General features: G+C 31.1%; 2 protein-coding genes across 8 annotated transcripts in view; one reads left to right on the top strand and one right to left on the bottom strand.

Moving 5' to 3' along the window:
* The window catches only part of LOC143202757 (E3 ubiquitin-protein ligase lubel), a 30306-nt gene extending 14704 nt beyond the window's left edge, over nucleotides 1-15602 (bottom strand). For 2 of the 7 annotated variants that reach the window (XM_076414528.1, XM_076414532.1), the window contains exons 1-8: nucleotides 15476-15602; nucleotides 8728-8814; nucleotides 4702-4858; nucleotides 4504-4652; nucleotides 4200-4352; nucleotides 3795-3945; nucleotides 3463-3617; nucleotides 2041-2274 (exon numbers count right to left, since the gene is read on the bottom strand). In XM_076414528.1, coding sequence (XP_076270643.1) covers nucleotides 2041-2274; nucleotides 3463-3617; nucleotides 3795-3945; nucleotides 4200-4352; nucleotides 4504-4652; nucleotides 4702-4858; nucleotides 8728-8814; nucleotides 15476-15481 — 1092 coding nt within the window. In that variant the 5' untranslated portion in view covers nucleotides 15482-15602. Of the gene's footprint in view, nucleotides 1-2040; nucleotides 2275-3462; nucleotides 3618-3794; nucleotides 3946-4199; nucleotides 4353-4503; nucleotides 4653-4701; nucleotides 4859-8727; nucleotides 8904-15475 lie in introns of those variants that run through there. The other 5 variants (XM_076414526.1, XM_076414530.1, XM_076414533.1 and 2 more) reach the window with 4 other exon arrangements.
* On the top strand, nucleotides 5028-8930 carry LOC143202761 (uncharacterized). The gene is made up of 2 exons (XM_076414544.1): nucleotides 5028-5259; nucleotides 5318-8930. The coding sequence occupies exons 1-2, from the start codon at nucleotides 5131-5133 to the stop codon at nucleotides 6956-6958; spliced, it is 1770 nt and encodes a 589-aa protein (XP_076270659.1). The 5' UTR covers nucleotides 5028-5130; the 3' UTR covers nucleotides 6959-8930.
* Nucleotides 15603-16738: the final 1136 nt, after the last annotated feature.

Raw genomic sequence — 16738 nt, 5'->3', positions numbered from 1 at the left:
AACTAGTTGTGTATTTTCCTTCCAATACTTACAAAGGTTAGAGAAATCTTGCTATACCAGTCAGTATATTTTGAACATTGGTAATTTATTCACAGCAATTATGCTACTCTAATTTAAGTATTTACTATTATAAGTACCTTTAATTATGCCTAAAAAGTAATTAACGTAATCGAGTTAAATAAGGCTCTTGATAACATTTAAAATTAGGCCTCATTTGTTTTGTTTATTATGTATATGACTGTCTTTAATAGTTTTGTTCTTTTTTCAGTTACCAAATAATATGGAAAATTATAATTAATATAATATGATGTTTAGTCCTTCAAGTGTGCATGAAGTCAGTATATATTTCTAAAAGATCCAAATGGCGAGCAAAAAAAAGAAAATAGGCTTGTAACTGTAACTGAATATTCACTGCTGTTCAGTACTGGATATTCTCAAAATACAAAGAAAAATATTAAATAACTTGTACATCTTAACGTAACGTTTCTTGTACATCAAATAGTTTGACGGGCTATACTTCACCAGGTTAAGGGTAACTGATACATATTTGATGGAACAATGTGATTTTATCAAGTATTCGAGCTGATATGTGTGTATTTCAAAAATTTCTAACAATACTTATCTACAGACAATGTATGAAAATAAATGTTGTCACTGAAGTCAAATAAAGTTAAAGAAACTAAGCAGAGATCTAGTTTAAGAATTCATGGGATAACTTAATCCTTTAAAGCATGTATAAACAAATATTTCGTAAACTACTTGAAATAGCACATACTTATAAGTCGTAAGACTATTATTAAAATGAACATCAAAATCACAGTTTGTGTCTTTTACTTACCCAAATATTATAAGATAATTTGATACAATACTGGGTACACTTTATCATTTCACAGATCTGCTAATAGTTTAAAAAACTCAAACATTCATCATCAAATGTATATAATTTAAACATTTTTTGTGTTGTAGTTACTATCAACAGCTCAATTGAAAAGTCCCCGGCCTGACACATAGATGGCGCTACTAGAATTAAATACATATGCTTCTTAAACTAATTAAACTTCTCTAACCCTCAAAATATGCGTGTATAAATTTGACAGCTGTCGGATCATTAGTTTGTGAATTATAGCATTTTGAGTGAAGTAACTTTCGTTATTGTAAAAAAAAATGGATAAAAAGGAATTTCGCGTGTTGACAAAATATTGCTTTTTGAAAGGAAAAAAATGCAGTTGAAGCAAAAACTTGGTTTGATGCTGAGTTTCCGGACACTGACCCAGGAAAATTAACCATTAAGGATTGGTATGCAAGTTTAGACGTGGTGAAATGAGCACCGAACCGATGATCGCCGAAACTGGGGCCTATTTTGAAGCAAAGGGCAAATCGTACTACAAAAATGGTATCGAAAAATTGGAGTGTCGCTATAATCAGTGTATCATCCTTGAAAGGAATTATGTTGAATGAAAAAAACTAATTGTGCCAAGAAAATGTGTTTTACTATGGTAAGCCAGCGGCTTTTCAATTGACTTATTAACTATGTAAAATAAATATTTTGATAGCCCTGTCAATACCCTTGCATTTGTATCTTTAAATTATCATCATAATATTGTTTAGTATGTTTGCAATCAATACAATTTTAGTTTGTCTTAGCAAATTTAGAGCACTTGATTTCGATAATACTATTCCCACTCTCTTCGACTGGCGATTGTGTAATTATTGGCTACTCTTTAGAGTTATTATCTGCATTTATTAATTTTCTTGCCAAGTGTTATACTCATAGTATTTTTATTTAATGTTCTTCAATATTCTACCACATTTCATAGTTAGTGTGCCTGGAATACTCACTCATTTCAATTGTATAAAAGTTCTAGTATTCTTTAGTTACAGGCGAATTTTGAAATGATGCGTTTTTATTTCTGATAAAATCTCAGTCATACTACTTTTTAAAATGAACGTATTTTTAATATTATCTTTATAGGATATTATTATAAATCAATATTTTTGTGATTTTTTATCACAATCATCTAGTCTATTAAATCAGCATACCTGTTGAATCGGAATGAATCCATGATGATGATGTTGCATCCCTGGCTGGCTATTGTTCAAATCGAAAACGGAGGTGCTGTGAGGCAAAGCACGGTTACCAGGGGGGCACGAAGTGTTGCTTAATTTTCTCGCCAGTCGGCTCCCGGTTTCCGATCCGGAAATGCTTCCGGTTCGGTTACGCATCTGCCACTGATCTTTTTCCCAGTCGGGATATCCAGAATCTATGCTCGACGGCTAGAAACATTTTAAAAACAATTATCAATAACCGTGCGGATACAGCAGGTGTACCGGAAAATCATTACCGGTTTTTTTAACACATGTCACTAGGACTAATTATGCAATGATATGATTTAACACATATGCCGTTTCGTTCTACTGACATCAAGCTTCAAACCTATACATGTTATATTTTGCGAAAGTAACACTGTCATAGAGTTATACCTCTTTGAAAACGCCAGGCTTCGTGCCTTAAAACATGCATTTGGGGTACCCATTACTATTTTTTATTTAATCAAAAGAAATAAACCGCTGAAAGTCGTTGTTTGGTGGTAGAAACTTAAGACGAGTGTGCTTTAACCTTAAAAAACAAAGAACCGTCTGGTAGACTGAAAAAGCTTGAAGATGCGAAACTGCAAGAGTTATATCCAATCCAAACTCAAAAATAATCGGTAGAAGAGTTAAATATGGCCCAAGAAACGATTAGCGACCGATTACGAGCGATGGGAAAAATCCAAGAAGATGGGAAAATGGGTGCCACATCAATTGAATGACGGAAATGGAAAATAGAATAATCGTCTGTGAAATGCTGCTTCAATAGTATAATCGGAAGTCATTCCTGTATCAAATAGTGACGACTGATGAAAAGTGGATTTATTTTGAAAATCCTAAGCGCAAAAAATCATGGTTATCACCTGGCGAAATCGGCCGATCGAGTCCAAGGCCAAATCGTTTTGGTCGCAAGATAATGCTCTGTGTTTGGTGGGACCAGAGTGGCGTGGAGTATTACGAACTATTAATACCGTTAATAATGATGATTAAACGGTTAATAATGATCGCTATCGACAACAAATGATGAACTGGAACCATGTCTTGATCAAAAAACGCCCAGAATAAGCCCGAAGGCACGGTAAAGTGGTTTTACTGTACGATAACGCGCCATCTCATTAAGCAAAACCGGTTAAGGAAGTACATCCGCCGTACTCCCCAGACCTTGCCCCACCCCACTATTAACATTTCGAATCAATGAGACACGAGCTTTTGTTTAAAGAACAAACAGTTTTTTTGGGATGGAATCCATAAATTGTCTAAAAGATGGACAAGATATATGGAATCAAATCACCAATACATTGAGTAGGTAATTTTTTCCATTTTCTTGGAAATTATGTAGTTTTTTTTTTGAAAAAAAACGGTAATGACTTTTACCTGATCGAATTCCGCCACAGTTGATGGCAAATTTGGTGTGGTGCCCCTCATTGCAAGCTGATGTTGTCTGTATCGTTGTTGAAGTGACGGACTTGGGCTTGGCACTTGAAATCGTCGAAAATCATCCGGGGATATTTGTGAATTTGATCTCGATGCTGAAGTAATATTAAAAGTAATGAAATAATACACAAATTCCTTTATACAGTTAAAATAAAGAGATATAGTAAATTAGAAAATAATCATCAATACATCAGAATATGTTCGAAATATATGACAAGTAAAAAAATACAAAAACATACATTTTTAATTAATAAATAAACATTGTTACATACTTGGGTAGCTGGGTACCCCCGTGCTGCCGCTAGGTGGTGTTGGAGGTAACGGTCGATTACCTAAAGTAAATCCTCTTCTCAAACTATTCATTTTCTCTTTAAGACTGAAAGAGCTATCTTTGCGGGGCATTGTGCTGAATGATGACATACCCTGAAAAAAGTCCACGTTATCGCTCCTCGCTTATTAATCAACATATATTACAAGATCAATCAGCTAAATTCGAAGGCAAATAATAAATAATCAAGTTAGTAAAAATAAATAATAATCCTAGAAGTGCAATGTATAATGTAAGCCTCTCGAAAATGGACATATCGGTATGCGCTTTGAATTTAGAGACACATTCTATAAACATGCATAAGTTATAGAATAGGAATCATGCGCTTTATTAGTACGAACTATATTACCTGATGCTTCATAGGGGTTGGTGAAGGGCATGGTGAGGGTCCTACCGAACCAGCTCTTCGATGTCTACGCGGTGGGGGCACGGGAACTTGAGGGGTTTCTCCTTTAGGCGGCAGCGGAGGTCTAATAGATTGGAAACCTTTTTCTTCTATTCTCTAAAATGAATAATTAATACTTACATGTTCTTAGATAGTCAAAACTACTCATATTATTTAAAAACAATTTTTTTTAGAGTATATACTATTGATATGCAACCCAATATACACCATTAAAACGCAAAGAAATAATGGAAATACATAAACCTACCCTTCGAATATGACTCTGCCTTTTCGGGTGCCTATGATACATGTCATCACATGACAAACAAAAAATTTGCTGGCACTGTTCACAATGAACACTAACAGACGGTGATGAAGATCCGCACAATTGGCAATGTTTTTCTGTCTTTGAATTAGCTGTAATAAAAATATGTATCCTTTATTTTCCATATAATGTTATTCTTACTTTGCCCATGATTATTTTGAAATAATGGTGCATTAGAATACTGTCCAAATTCGATCACTTCATAATCAGGTTCACCTTCATGGGAGTTGTGTTTACTTTTTGAATTTTCATCTCTAGGCACCGGAGGTGGTGGTATACCGCTAGAGCCAGATTTATTCTAGAATATAAGTAATATTTATTAATGTAAGTGAACTAAAAAAAAATGGTCCAAAAAATCAAATTCACAAATAAGAATTTAATATTCTTAAATAAAATATACAATCGCTCAAATTTAAATATATCTCAAAATATATTTAGTCGGTAACACTGGCAACGCCTGAATTTTTGTTTTTTTATTTACATCGGTTTAATATGGCGCACCGCTTGATAAAGCTATGACAGTTTGGTTTTTAATACAAATTCACTGGAACCCATGATTTATTTTAAACAATGTTTACTTTACCAAATTTTTGCCGCGTCTGTCTCAAATATGATAAAAACCTTATCGATTTGGCTCATATCGAAAACGAACCAAGCGAAACGTTAATGAGTAAATTACAACTTTGTGTATCTGAAGTGGTGAGTGTTTTGTTATTGTTTTGTACCGGAACCGGGTGTGATTTTTATTAATTTGTAGGAATGGACGACGTTCAAACCTTTGTTGTGCCATCCGTGTATAAAAAGACTCAATATAGCGTACAGTTTCAAAAAACAATGTGTGCAATCAGCAGGTGTTTTAAAAAATTATGTGGAGTTGGTTAAAGAATCTCAAAAAAAGAATGAATCTCAAAATGTCGCCAAAGTTGAACAAACTCTTCCGCAAGGAGGCACTTACATGCTTCTGCCTCATCAGAAATATGTGAAAATACTGGTTGGTTCACAGAATCAAGGCACAACAGGTAATACCTTTCAAAATGTTTTTTTGAATCTTATACCTACAACTAGCCTCACTACAGTGCCTAATAAAATTGATAATGGAAATGTGCAAAAGAACAAAGATACAAACCAAAATGTATTTTTAAATTTAAATAATACATTTCAAAAGTTCATTCCTATTACTTCAGTTGATCCTCCTCCTCTTAAAAAAACAGAAATAACAAAGAAGGAACCAGATCCTGTTCATAGTACGAGTATAACTGTAAATCAACTTTTGATTGATTCAAACGCTGAAGAAATGAGTGTTGAAATAGATCCAACTTCGTTTTTATCTTTAGAACACGAAGAACCAAGTAATAGTACAGATGGAGATGATTTTAAAGCAGATTGGGATGAATTAATAATCAAACAGAAAATAGATCCAAAAAATCCCAAATTAAATGGCACAATAGCAACAAATGGAAAAGGAAATGTTAGTAATTTTGTTCCTATTCTTCCAAAGGAGGATTTCTTTCTCTCTGGTGCACATTTTTTATCAGGTTCATTCCAGCAAGGTGATTTCAATTGTGAGACATGTCAAAAGACATTTCCTTCTGTGAAGATTTTAAAGCAACATATAAAACATTATCATTTAGGTAAACTTCCGTTTAAATGTGAAAATTGTTATTCTGAATTCCTCACGAGAGAGGAATACAATCATTGTTTGAAAAGGCATAACAATGAGTTGGACTGTATGGAAAACAATTCCTTAACATTAAAAGACTTTTCTGGTAATGCTCCTTATGAGAATGATGCCTTAAGCATTTCTATAATAGCGGAGACTCCAGCAGATCATAATTTAGTTCCTAATGAAAATGGAGATTATGTTTGTGATGTTTGTAAAAGGATTTTTAATAGTTCTACTGGATTGTTACGACACAAAGTGAGAAAACACCACCAGAAAAATCGCAAGAAATACTTCATTAAAGGAATGAAGAATGCTAAATGTGACATTTGCAATAGGGAATTTTCCACACAATCATATATGCAACTTCACCGAAAATTACATCTTCGAGATGATATTGGTTATAAGTACAAGGTACTGGGCAAAAGTAAATACAAGGAAATTTCAGATACAGAAGGAGATGATGCAAAGAATAAAGAGGAGAATGGTGAAGGCGACTTGAAGAAAGATTCTGAAGGTAATGAATCTGGTGCCCAAGACACGGATTCAAGCAGTGAAAATGAGATAGAGATACCAAAAAAGAATAGAAAATTGGAATCAGATCGGGCCCAAAATTCAATTGTCGATAATGGCACATGCTCAAATAACATAAGGAATCTTGATGAGGAAAATGAAACGGATTCCAGCGACGAGGAAAGTCTTAAAATTGATGATCAGTTGGGAGAAGATGATAACTAATATATACTAGACCTTGTTTATCTTGCTATTAAATAGTAGGTAGGTTAGATTTTTAGATGACTATACAGAACATCAAACGTTTTTCTTTAAAGGCTTACTATTCTTTTGCAAAAAAAATAATCTGTAAATAGTTTTTTCTTCGGAGTTTTTGTAATTTTGCCTTTTAAGGATGCGTTGCTTGTAAATAAGTTAGAAAATAGAGTATATATACATATAAATTGCCATTTGAGGGTACCGAAAATTGATTTAATATTTGAACATCTGTTGATTACTTTGTTTTTTGCTTTTAATTTTTTCGAAGGTTTATATATTCCTCAACTAATAGATGCAATCCATGAATATTTAAATCAATATTGATATTAATTTAAAAATAGTAAACTTATTCTACCTTATGGAATATAACCTGATTTTCATATATGATTTTTCTAAGAAATCAGTTTTTTTGTTTTCTAACAAAACAAAAGAACGTGTTTAATAATCCATAGGTTTATTAAAAAAAAGTATACAGGGTGTCCATTTAGTTTTTTTTTATTGATTTTTTAAATTTTTTATTGAATCATATCTACTTTTATTAAAAATTGTACATATATACATGTACATATTAAATTCTTTCAGATTCCGACACGGTATATATACGGTGTTTTACTTTAGGCTCCGATACCAAAGGACATTATATTTTGAAAAATATATCGAAAAACTGTAGTTCGGCTGTGTTCGTTTGCGATTTTTCCACTGATGTGTGCGTTCTGTGATAATTTTTTTAGAGTAACAAGAGTCTTTTTATTATTATTTGAAATCGCAGTCGAAGTTCAAGTAATGGATTTTATTATTTCAGTAAAACACCATGTAATAACTGTCAGGAATTGTAAATTTATGTCTAAAATGCGATCTTGATGACATGACTATACCCCTGTATAAAAATGAAAATTTTTTGTATGGCGTGACATAAACGAACTGAATTTAATTAAGTTTAAAGGATATATTAGTATTTTAGCTATAGTTGAACATTAACAATCATAACTCCCTTGAAAAGGGTGGACTTCTCTGATGCCGGTTGATTGAACGGTGCGCTATCTGGTGTCTTGGATGTCCACTTCCATTTTATTAATACCTTTTATAGATAGAGCGCAATGTATAATCATATAACGAGAAGTATAATCTCGTTGATTTTACGTTATAAGAAAGTATAATATTTTTTCACAACATGTACATAACTCTTCATCTAAACTTTTTAGATCTGATCTAAAATTTTTGAGAAATATTTTGTTAGCATTTATTCGAACAATTTATAGCTGGTTTATTTACACGACATGTATTTTGACTGATGATATCTTATATTTTAGTATATTGTTAAAGAAATCATAATAGTAGCTTTGTATCGGCCAGAAATAGTATGTTTAGTTGTGATTTTATATCACTTTATAGAGAATTTATTTTTCCGCTTTCCATTTTTACGACTAAATAATTATTAGTTAAGACGTGATTTTAGCTTGAATGTATTTTCATGAGTAAATCAAATCTTAGAGGCAGAATTATTGATTTTATTACAATATTTCTATCTAAAGAGAATGTTCCTTTTTTAGTTTATGCTTGATGCAAGAAGTTTAGTGTTCTTGCTGATATCACGTATCAAAATTACACCACATTGAATTTCATACAAATAACTAGCTTCTGCTGTTTTATATCACCCTGTGTTGGATTTACTAGTATAGAAACAAAAGCTTTAAATACCTCGTTACATTTCAAAAACTCGAAATCCGTTTACTTACCACCCACTGGGGCATGTTCCTGGCCAGGCGTAATCTGGTTGATGGGTTCGAGATAGCCATTGGTCTCCATTTGTTATCATTCGTATTCTGAAGCATATAATAATAAGTTGATTGTCATAGACTTTTTATTTATAGTCATATCGTTTTTTCGTATTTTATATTGTAACCATAATAAACTATTTTTTGAAAAAATGTTACAAAAAGTGTCTTATTTCTATTGAATTACCATCAGGTTTTCCATAATCCCTTGGTACCTTTTCCGGCTAATTCTATCTATCTTTTTTTAGTTGGTTATTGATAGTGAATTTAAAAAAATAATTTAAGTAATTTAAACAAATTGTAATCAATTAAGTGGCATTTACGGAGAATTGACAAAATAATATGAATGTTTGCTTTTAAGAGCTGCAATTTTTAGCAAAATTGATTCGTAGAGTGTTTGAATAGATTGCAATGAAATGTTATACCATTCCTGTATAACGGTTCAATTATGTTGAGGTTTGGCGATTGTGCTGACCAGAGAAGATGTTGGATAATATTCTGATGCTCCTCGATATAGCAATGTTTCTCAGCAATATGCTAGTCATGTCGAGATATTCATTCACAGTAATCAGGCCAGTGTTGTGAATAAAAGGACCAGCTGAATACCACGATATTGCAGACCAAATCATAACGGAGCCTCCTCCGTAATTGACTGTAGGAAACAGACAGTCCGGATCGACGACTTCTTTTAAGGTTCTACATACATAAACCCGCCCGTTTATAGGCAACCAGATTTGCCCACCACTTCTTGTGTAATTTAGTGCTGGCTTCCATTATAAAGTATTTTTCATATTTTGCAATGGCAGCCCTTCCATGAATGTTAATTTTGTGGATCTCTGGAGTGTGGAGTTCTGGTGACAGTTACGCGGTAGTTTTATGTTGTCCGGCCATAACTTTGAAGGTCAGTTCACTTTGAATTTCTCTCAATATTTATCTTTATAGATTTTATTTCTTTTAATATTTTTATTGATTTTGATTTAATAATTTTGTATTTAAATTGTATTGGTCAATGAAATGTGACGTCATGTGGCTCATCTGCGTGGCAAACTTTATCAAAGAACTAATCAAATGTCTTCACAGCAAAATGTGTTTCTTACATTCTGTTTCTTACATTGTTTCTGCCTATAATGGAGATTTAAACTGACCAGTCAACTTACTTGAATGGGCTATTATAACATCCTCTAGATATTGGACGTAGCGAAACTTTTCTCTAGAGACCGCTATTGAGTTTTCTTTCTATTATTCTATGAATATAGCATGTATGTCTTTGAAGCTTGATGCCAGTAGGATAACATGACATGTGTCAAATCATAATATTGCATATGACACTGACCAATACGTACGAGTAACATTATTTACACAGAAGCAGTGTTAGCAACATGTAACAAGGTATTCTATATTGCATGGTGTTCATATTATTTTGTCTATTCCTTGTGTATTGACTGAAACATAAGTGAAACAGTAAAATGGTTGGTCGAAAATACCATGAACTAAGATAATATTAGGTCTAATTAGGCTACACGATTCTTCTGCTATATAAGAAATATATACGAAGCCTGGTATTGTCTAATGTACTTCAAAATATTTATAGTAACATCAAGCATTTCAATTTTGTATATATTTGTAATTATTTTTTAGAGTTTTAGTCAATTTTAGATTTGGTGATTTATTTGCAAAAGTAACAAAAATATCCATTACTAGTTAATATTATTGATACCAGCAAATATTAAAAGGAAACATAATAAGATTAGTATAATCAGAATGTCCAAAAAATTTTAGGTTTATATTCAATTATTATATTATATTATTATATAAGTTATAACCATGTCGTATTTCGTATCAGACAGGTGTATAGTCCGCAGTATTATAGTTATAGATATTATATAATTTTAAATATTATTTTGGATTTTCCAAATATTCATCCGTTTAAAATTTTGATTATACTAATTTCCTGATTTAAAATATCGCTGTACCACATGACTTGTTACACACGGCATGTGAAAATTAATCCGACGTTTATTGTTTGATGAAATGCGAAGAGAAAAACTGCGAGAACAGCCGGTTTTAGACGTGCATGTGCCGAAATTTCTTTCGTTAACCCATTAACCCCAATGGGATAGTCTCTGCGAGCACGTATCAATAAAAGCGCAAAATTTTAATAAGTAGGAAGTCTAAAAATAGACAAGTTGTGACGGTCAAAACTGCCGAGGAAATACGAAGTTATTTATAAAAATAATAGCTGTTAGCTGAAATATAATTCTGCGGATAGTAGGTTAATGAAGAAAACGAGAAAAAGCGGCAAGATATTAACGAGGGATAATATGTTGTTTAGAAATTATGAACACTATTTATTTTTGAAACTAGATCTTGTTTTTTAATCAGACGGTCAATTTTATTTTATAGGATTTGTCAACAATGACTCGATGTTGAAATTGAATGGAACAGAATCTGCATGATGTGCTAACGAAATGCTTTACTATTTGAAAGGCTGGAATATTACATCCCTCAAATGTTTCAGAGTTATGACCTTGGTATATAGTCCTTTCAATATAACAGTCAATGCACGTCATAGATGACGTCGAATATACTGCCAAATGAAGTTTGTAGAAATGTAAAATTAGTTTCAAACTCGGAGCGGTCTTTCCTTCTCATTTTAATCTAGTCAAAAGGGACAGAATGCAGTCTAAAGCCCTGAACATGTAACCGTATCAGTCTATATAATTCGATTCTTCAAAACATTAAACAAAGACAAAAGGTGTTGTAAACCCAAATTCTAAGTTAATGCGGTAAAATTGCGATCTGCTGACGTCATACATTTTGATGACATGTATTGGCTGTTTTATTGGATAGACTATATATTAGTCTATAGTGTTATAATGTAGTGTTTTGTTAATGGATTATCTCTAAACAATTAATTTATATTATGACTGTAACCCTTGGAAATTCATCAGGAAGGATCTTAGTCCAAGAAAAATATTTGCCAGTTCTCTTCAACATCTGACTGTTTTCACATCTAAAAAGATTGAATTTAGTTCACACTTCAAGAATAGAAAAACTGTGCTAAAAATTAAGCAAGCTATACTTTATGAATGAATTCAATATTTTCTTAATGAAAGACGAATTTTGTTGGGGAAAAGAGAAATTTGGTTTTTCCTAATAGACAGCATTAATATTACTTACATATTACAATGCGTATTTGCGGTATATGAGTGAAATGAGGAGTAATATAATAAATTCATTGAAGCTATACTATAGGGTGTTTGTTAGTAGGTTCATAGTTATTTTTAATTATTCACAGCAATGTGGAAGCAATACAGCTGCTGGACAACACGTAGGAAATCAGAAGATTGAAGTGAATCAAACCACACTCGTTTAGTATATAAGTGTATTTTTAACTTTAGCTTAAACAGTTTTAGTAGATCAGTTTTATTTTAATTTGGGAAATACATACTGACGTATTAATCCCGTATTCGCATTGCTTGTGTATTAATGAAAGTCAACAGAATAGTAGTAATAAATTAATTGTAAATTGTTGTACTAAGCATATCTAAAGTAAGGTGTAATTAATAAAAAAATATTTATTTTTATTGAACCGAGCGCAATATAATATCGGTTCTTCCCAACTTTCTAAACTCTCTTAATGGTGTACAACTGGCCTCACGAGATGGTTCTGAAAATCATTTGGTTTAACTTAACGTCTAGAAATCTCAGAAATTTTACATTGTGGAAATTATAGTTTACCAGAAAAGTGCCAAAGCATTTTTTAATATTCGAAATTACTTACTCCTCAACCTATTATATATTATTATAGTTAAAGACTGCAAATAGTTGCTTGTGATTATTTCAGTTGAAATTAACTTCTTAAAAATGTTTATTTTAGATCAAATAGCAATTACTATGAAGTAATTATATACATTTTTATATGAATGTTTCAGTTTTATCAAAATTTAAAAACCCATTTTTGCCTGTTTCTTTCTTAAAAAGTCCATATAGTTGTCCCATATAGGAACCTCCAAGTTTGGGTCCTCGTATATCTTTCTAATTTATGTTGCAATTAAATATATGCCATATTTTATATCGCATCCCACCATATTTCGCCAGCTTCTCTTAATTTCTTTGTTATATTCACATATATCAACCTTCTATATAGATATACATATTTCCTCGCGCTTTGGAAGTGTTTTTTAAATAATATCATTTTTGCAACAAAGCACCCATTGCTAATTAAAGTCAAATTAAAAGAGCACCAGGATCATTAAATTACACAAACATAAAGCTGTTAGCACTTGTGGGTGGCACAAAGTGGCAGGAGTTCACAAAATAAGGACCTTCCTTAGTTTTATGGCTTTGATTATAATACGGTATATAATGATGGTAGGAAAATAGTATGAGTGCATGGCATAACCGTTGTATTTCAATATTATAAAAATAGTCGTAACTTGTAAATTTAATTCAATATTTTATTCATGAATATCTCTTTAGTATATTAATATTTCTTGATATCTTATTATCGTTTGCAAACTGGCAATAAAGTTTCACTCTTCATTCATAACACTTTGAGGTGTTATTGATTGAGGAAAAAGTAATTTTGATTTTTTTCTATATTTTTCAAAGACTTATTCACATAAATTTCTTACGGCGACCTGTCACTTTTCTGAAAACAAAACCACAATTTCGTCACTGTAAAACATCTGAGATTTATGGACCATAAACGAGAACCCAGTAATATTCACAAGCCTCTTTTGAATCCACCTTTACATCATTAAGATACTTTTGTTATGGTAGTCGAAGGAGGCAAAGTCTGGCATTACGCATTAGCTATTATCAGTTGAATTAGTGGTTCAGTCAGGAAGTGGGCTAGTTCATAATTTCTTTCTAATCCCACCAAACACTTAGCATCGCTCACTATGTCAACATAATGTAATAGTATTATTTAATTAAATATTATATGATATATATGATTATAAAGCCGTCTTTGAGGAAATACTGAAATTACTTTTGCTCCTAACTTTATGTCTGGAGTTAAATATCTATTATAACATCAATGGACTGTGCTCTAGTTTTGTAATGAGATATATTGTTGTAATTTACATTCAATTCATTCAATTATTAAGTTAAATTAAATAAAAAAATAATTAAATTTATATAGTAAATTACGTTATAACACATTACTTTAAGATAGAGAATGAACTTTAATATTTTCAGAAAATGCTAATTCAAATTTAACATTCTTGAATATTTAATGAGAAGAATATGTAATTTGAATAGCGACTGTGACGACAAATCATCAAAACATTACTATTTAAATATAAGTTAAGGTAAGTTCACCGTCAAGGATGTCAAAAAATGTCAATCATCAAAAATGCATTAGCGAACACGGTCACGTGGAAGGTCAGTTCATCAAAATAACGTAAAATAGTGTTTGAAACTTGTTAATGTTGCCAGATAATATATAATTTTTTAAAAGAATGGTGGGGTTTTGTCTTAATATTACGTGTAATTTAAGAGATAACATTATTCAACTTATTAATGCTGCAAAATAAGTCTTAAGTGTTTCTCCAAAGGTAACTTAGATAATTAAATAAATAATTAAAATTGAATAACTTTTAACTTATATTAATAACAGTCCAAGAAAAATTATTAAGGAAGTGACTAATTGAAGGTTACATATATCCTTAACGTAATCTATTATTCAATAGTATTGTTTAGATATTATTTATATTAATAATATAACAATGTTAGAATAGAAACAGTTTCTAACTTATATTTTATTTGCTTTTTTATTAATACTTTATATTGGAAAAAATCAAGTTGTTGGCAACATAGTAAAACACTTGTGAATGTTCTAGGCAAGGGTGTAAAATCCGACAAGGAAAAATGATCCCAGTCACGCCAGTAACCAGGCTGGGTAAGACCGGATGTCTTCTGGGATGATTTCTAAAGTTGGTCACTCGCCAGTCGGTAGGCTTAATGCTGAGGATCGTGGTTCGGAGCACACGTAAAACTTTAAGTCCAGTCCAGATAAACCCACAGTTGGTAAAAGGAGACTTTAAATATATATATAAAGAATTAAATAATTTCTAACATATATTTTTAAATACAATATTTTTGATATATTGTATTGAAAAAAATTAAACAGTTGTTGTGACAACATAGTAAAACACTTCTAATAATTATAACGTTTAAGAAAACTTTTAAGGTAGTGATTAATCGAAGGTTGTATATATCCTTAACATAATCTACTATTCAATTCAGTTTTTTAGATATTATTTATATTAGGAAACTGTTACATTGCTTAAATAGAAATATGTAGAGCTAAGTTATAAAACAAAACCGTTAGATATGAAACAGTTTTGTAGGTGATCTAGATACTAAACCACATGTTAAATATAAATGTTTATACTTATGTCTATGGTTGTCAGTTCTCTGTTTACATCTAAAAATATTAACCTAATTCGTTAATAATAGAACGTTGATGCATCCTATATATTTATTATGCCGGTATCTACTGGAAATTAAGCTAGACCCCTTATTTTCCATTCCACTTGTTGAAACATTTTGCCTATCCGAAACTATTTTAAATTGTGCTTGTGCAACAGCTCGAAATTAATTTTAAACATCACCTCGATTAAGTAATCCCACGGGTATACCGAAAAAAATCATTAAAGTCCTTGAACTTTACATAAACAATAATGTTTGGTACACTTACGCTCATTATGGTGCTTTTAGGGCTTTAATCCCGCCATAGACACTAAAAACACATTGCCAAAAAAGACAGAGACACAACTGATCGAGCTTAAGATGTTTCTATCCATAGTCTGGATAGTGGTCTAATATTAGGCGCGCTGTTTTGACATTTTGCCAAATTTTGAAGTATTAATACAACGGTCGTGACGAAGCTTCTTGAGTTTTATTTTTGTGTCGCGTTAAGTGGTGATTTTTTCATCGGAATGTGTCGGTTATGCAAATATTGCTTGCGGATTTTATCCCTTTTAAGAAATTACATGATCTTGTATTTTAAAATAAACATAAAATGGTTCTATACTACATATAATAAAACCTTAGCTTAAATGTGGCTATAATACAACAAAAATTTATAATCACCATAAATTAAAATTTTATTTTTGTTGAGACTATGATAAAATATATTAATATTTTGCTATATTATAACAAATATGATGTTTACCTTTTATCTTACTCCTTATTGAACTTTTTTTAAACTTTAATACCTAATAAAAATATAAGTTGTCATATATCTTGTTTTTTTTTAAATATTATAAACAAATAAATATGAAGTAAGACTTAGTTTATAACATAGAATTACAATTATTAGGAAACTAGGGTATAGTCAAGTAAATATAGCACCTAAAAAAATAGACTAAGCAATAACAGAGCTGCAGCTTCTTACACAGTCCATCCAATTTAATTAAGACAATTACAAACGCTTTCTAATTTATAATTTAGAATTATAATTTTTATGATTAAAAATGTTTATTAAAATTATCTTGAGAAAATGTAATATAAAATGACAATACACATTTTTCAAGTAATCCCTCACATCTCGTTTTTATTCCCGAACAACTCTAAAACCAATAACAAAATATTTTTAGCTTAAGGAATTAGCTTCAAGGCTATATAGGAGTCGCATAAAAAATAAAACAAAGACATATATGCGTTCTCGGAACTTGTCCAGGTATACAACACGGACAGGGCGAGTCTGCGAATAGACATAACGCTGGTATACATATTTTTCTTCCTATATCTTTTTTCTGTTTGTGGAAAATATTATTCAAATTATTATTAACTTTTTAATGCATGTTTCAATTTTCTTGTTGTTTTGGTGAAGGTCAATTATATTAATAGATCTTTAAATATAATACACTGGATTCAAAATTGAACATAATATTTCTATAAATATTGTTCTTATTATACATTTTTTACCTTGATGTACCTCAATTATAAGTTTCTCGTG

Source organism: Rhynchophorus ferrugineus, unplaced genomic scaffold (genome assembly GCF_030347505.1).
Source record: "Rhynchophorus ferrugineus isolate W39M unplaced genomic scaffold, kcgeb_rfMv2 rfM9, whole genome shotgun sequence".
NCBI classification, from domain to species: Eukaryota; Metazoa; Arthropoda; class Insecta; order Coleoptera; family Curculionidae; genus Rhynchophorus; species Rhynchophorus ferrugineus.
The sequence above is the reverse complement of the archived record's forward strand: the minus strand, read 5'-3'. Positions and strand labels throughout refer to the sequence as shown.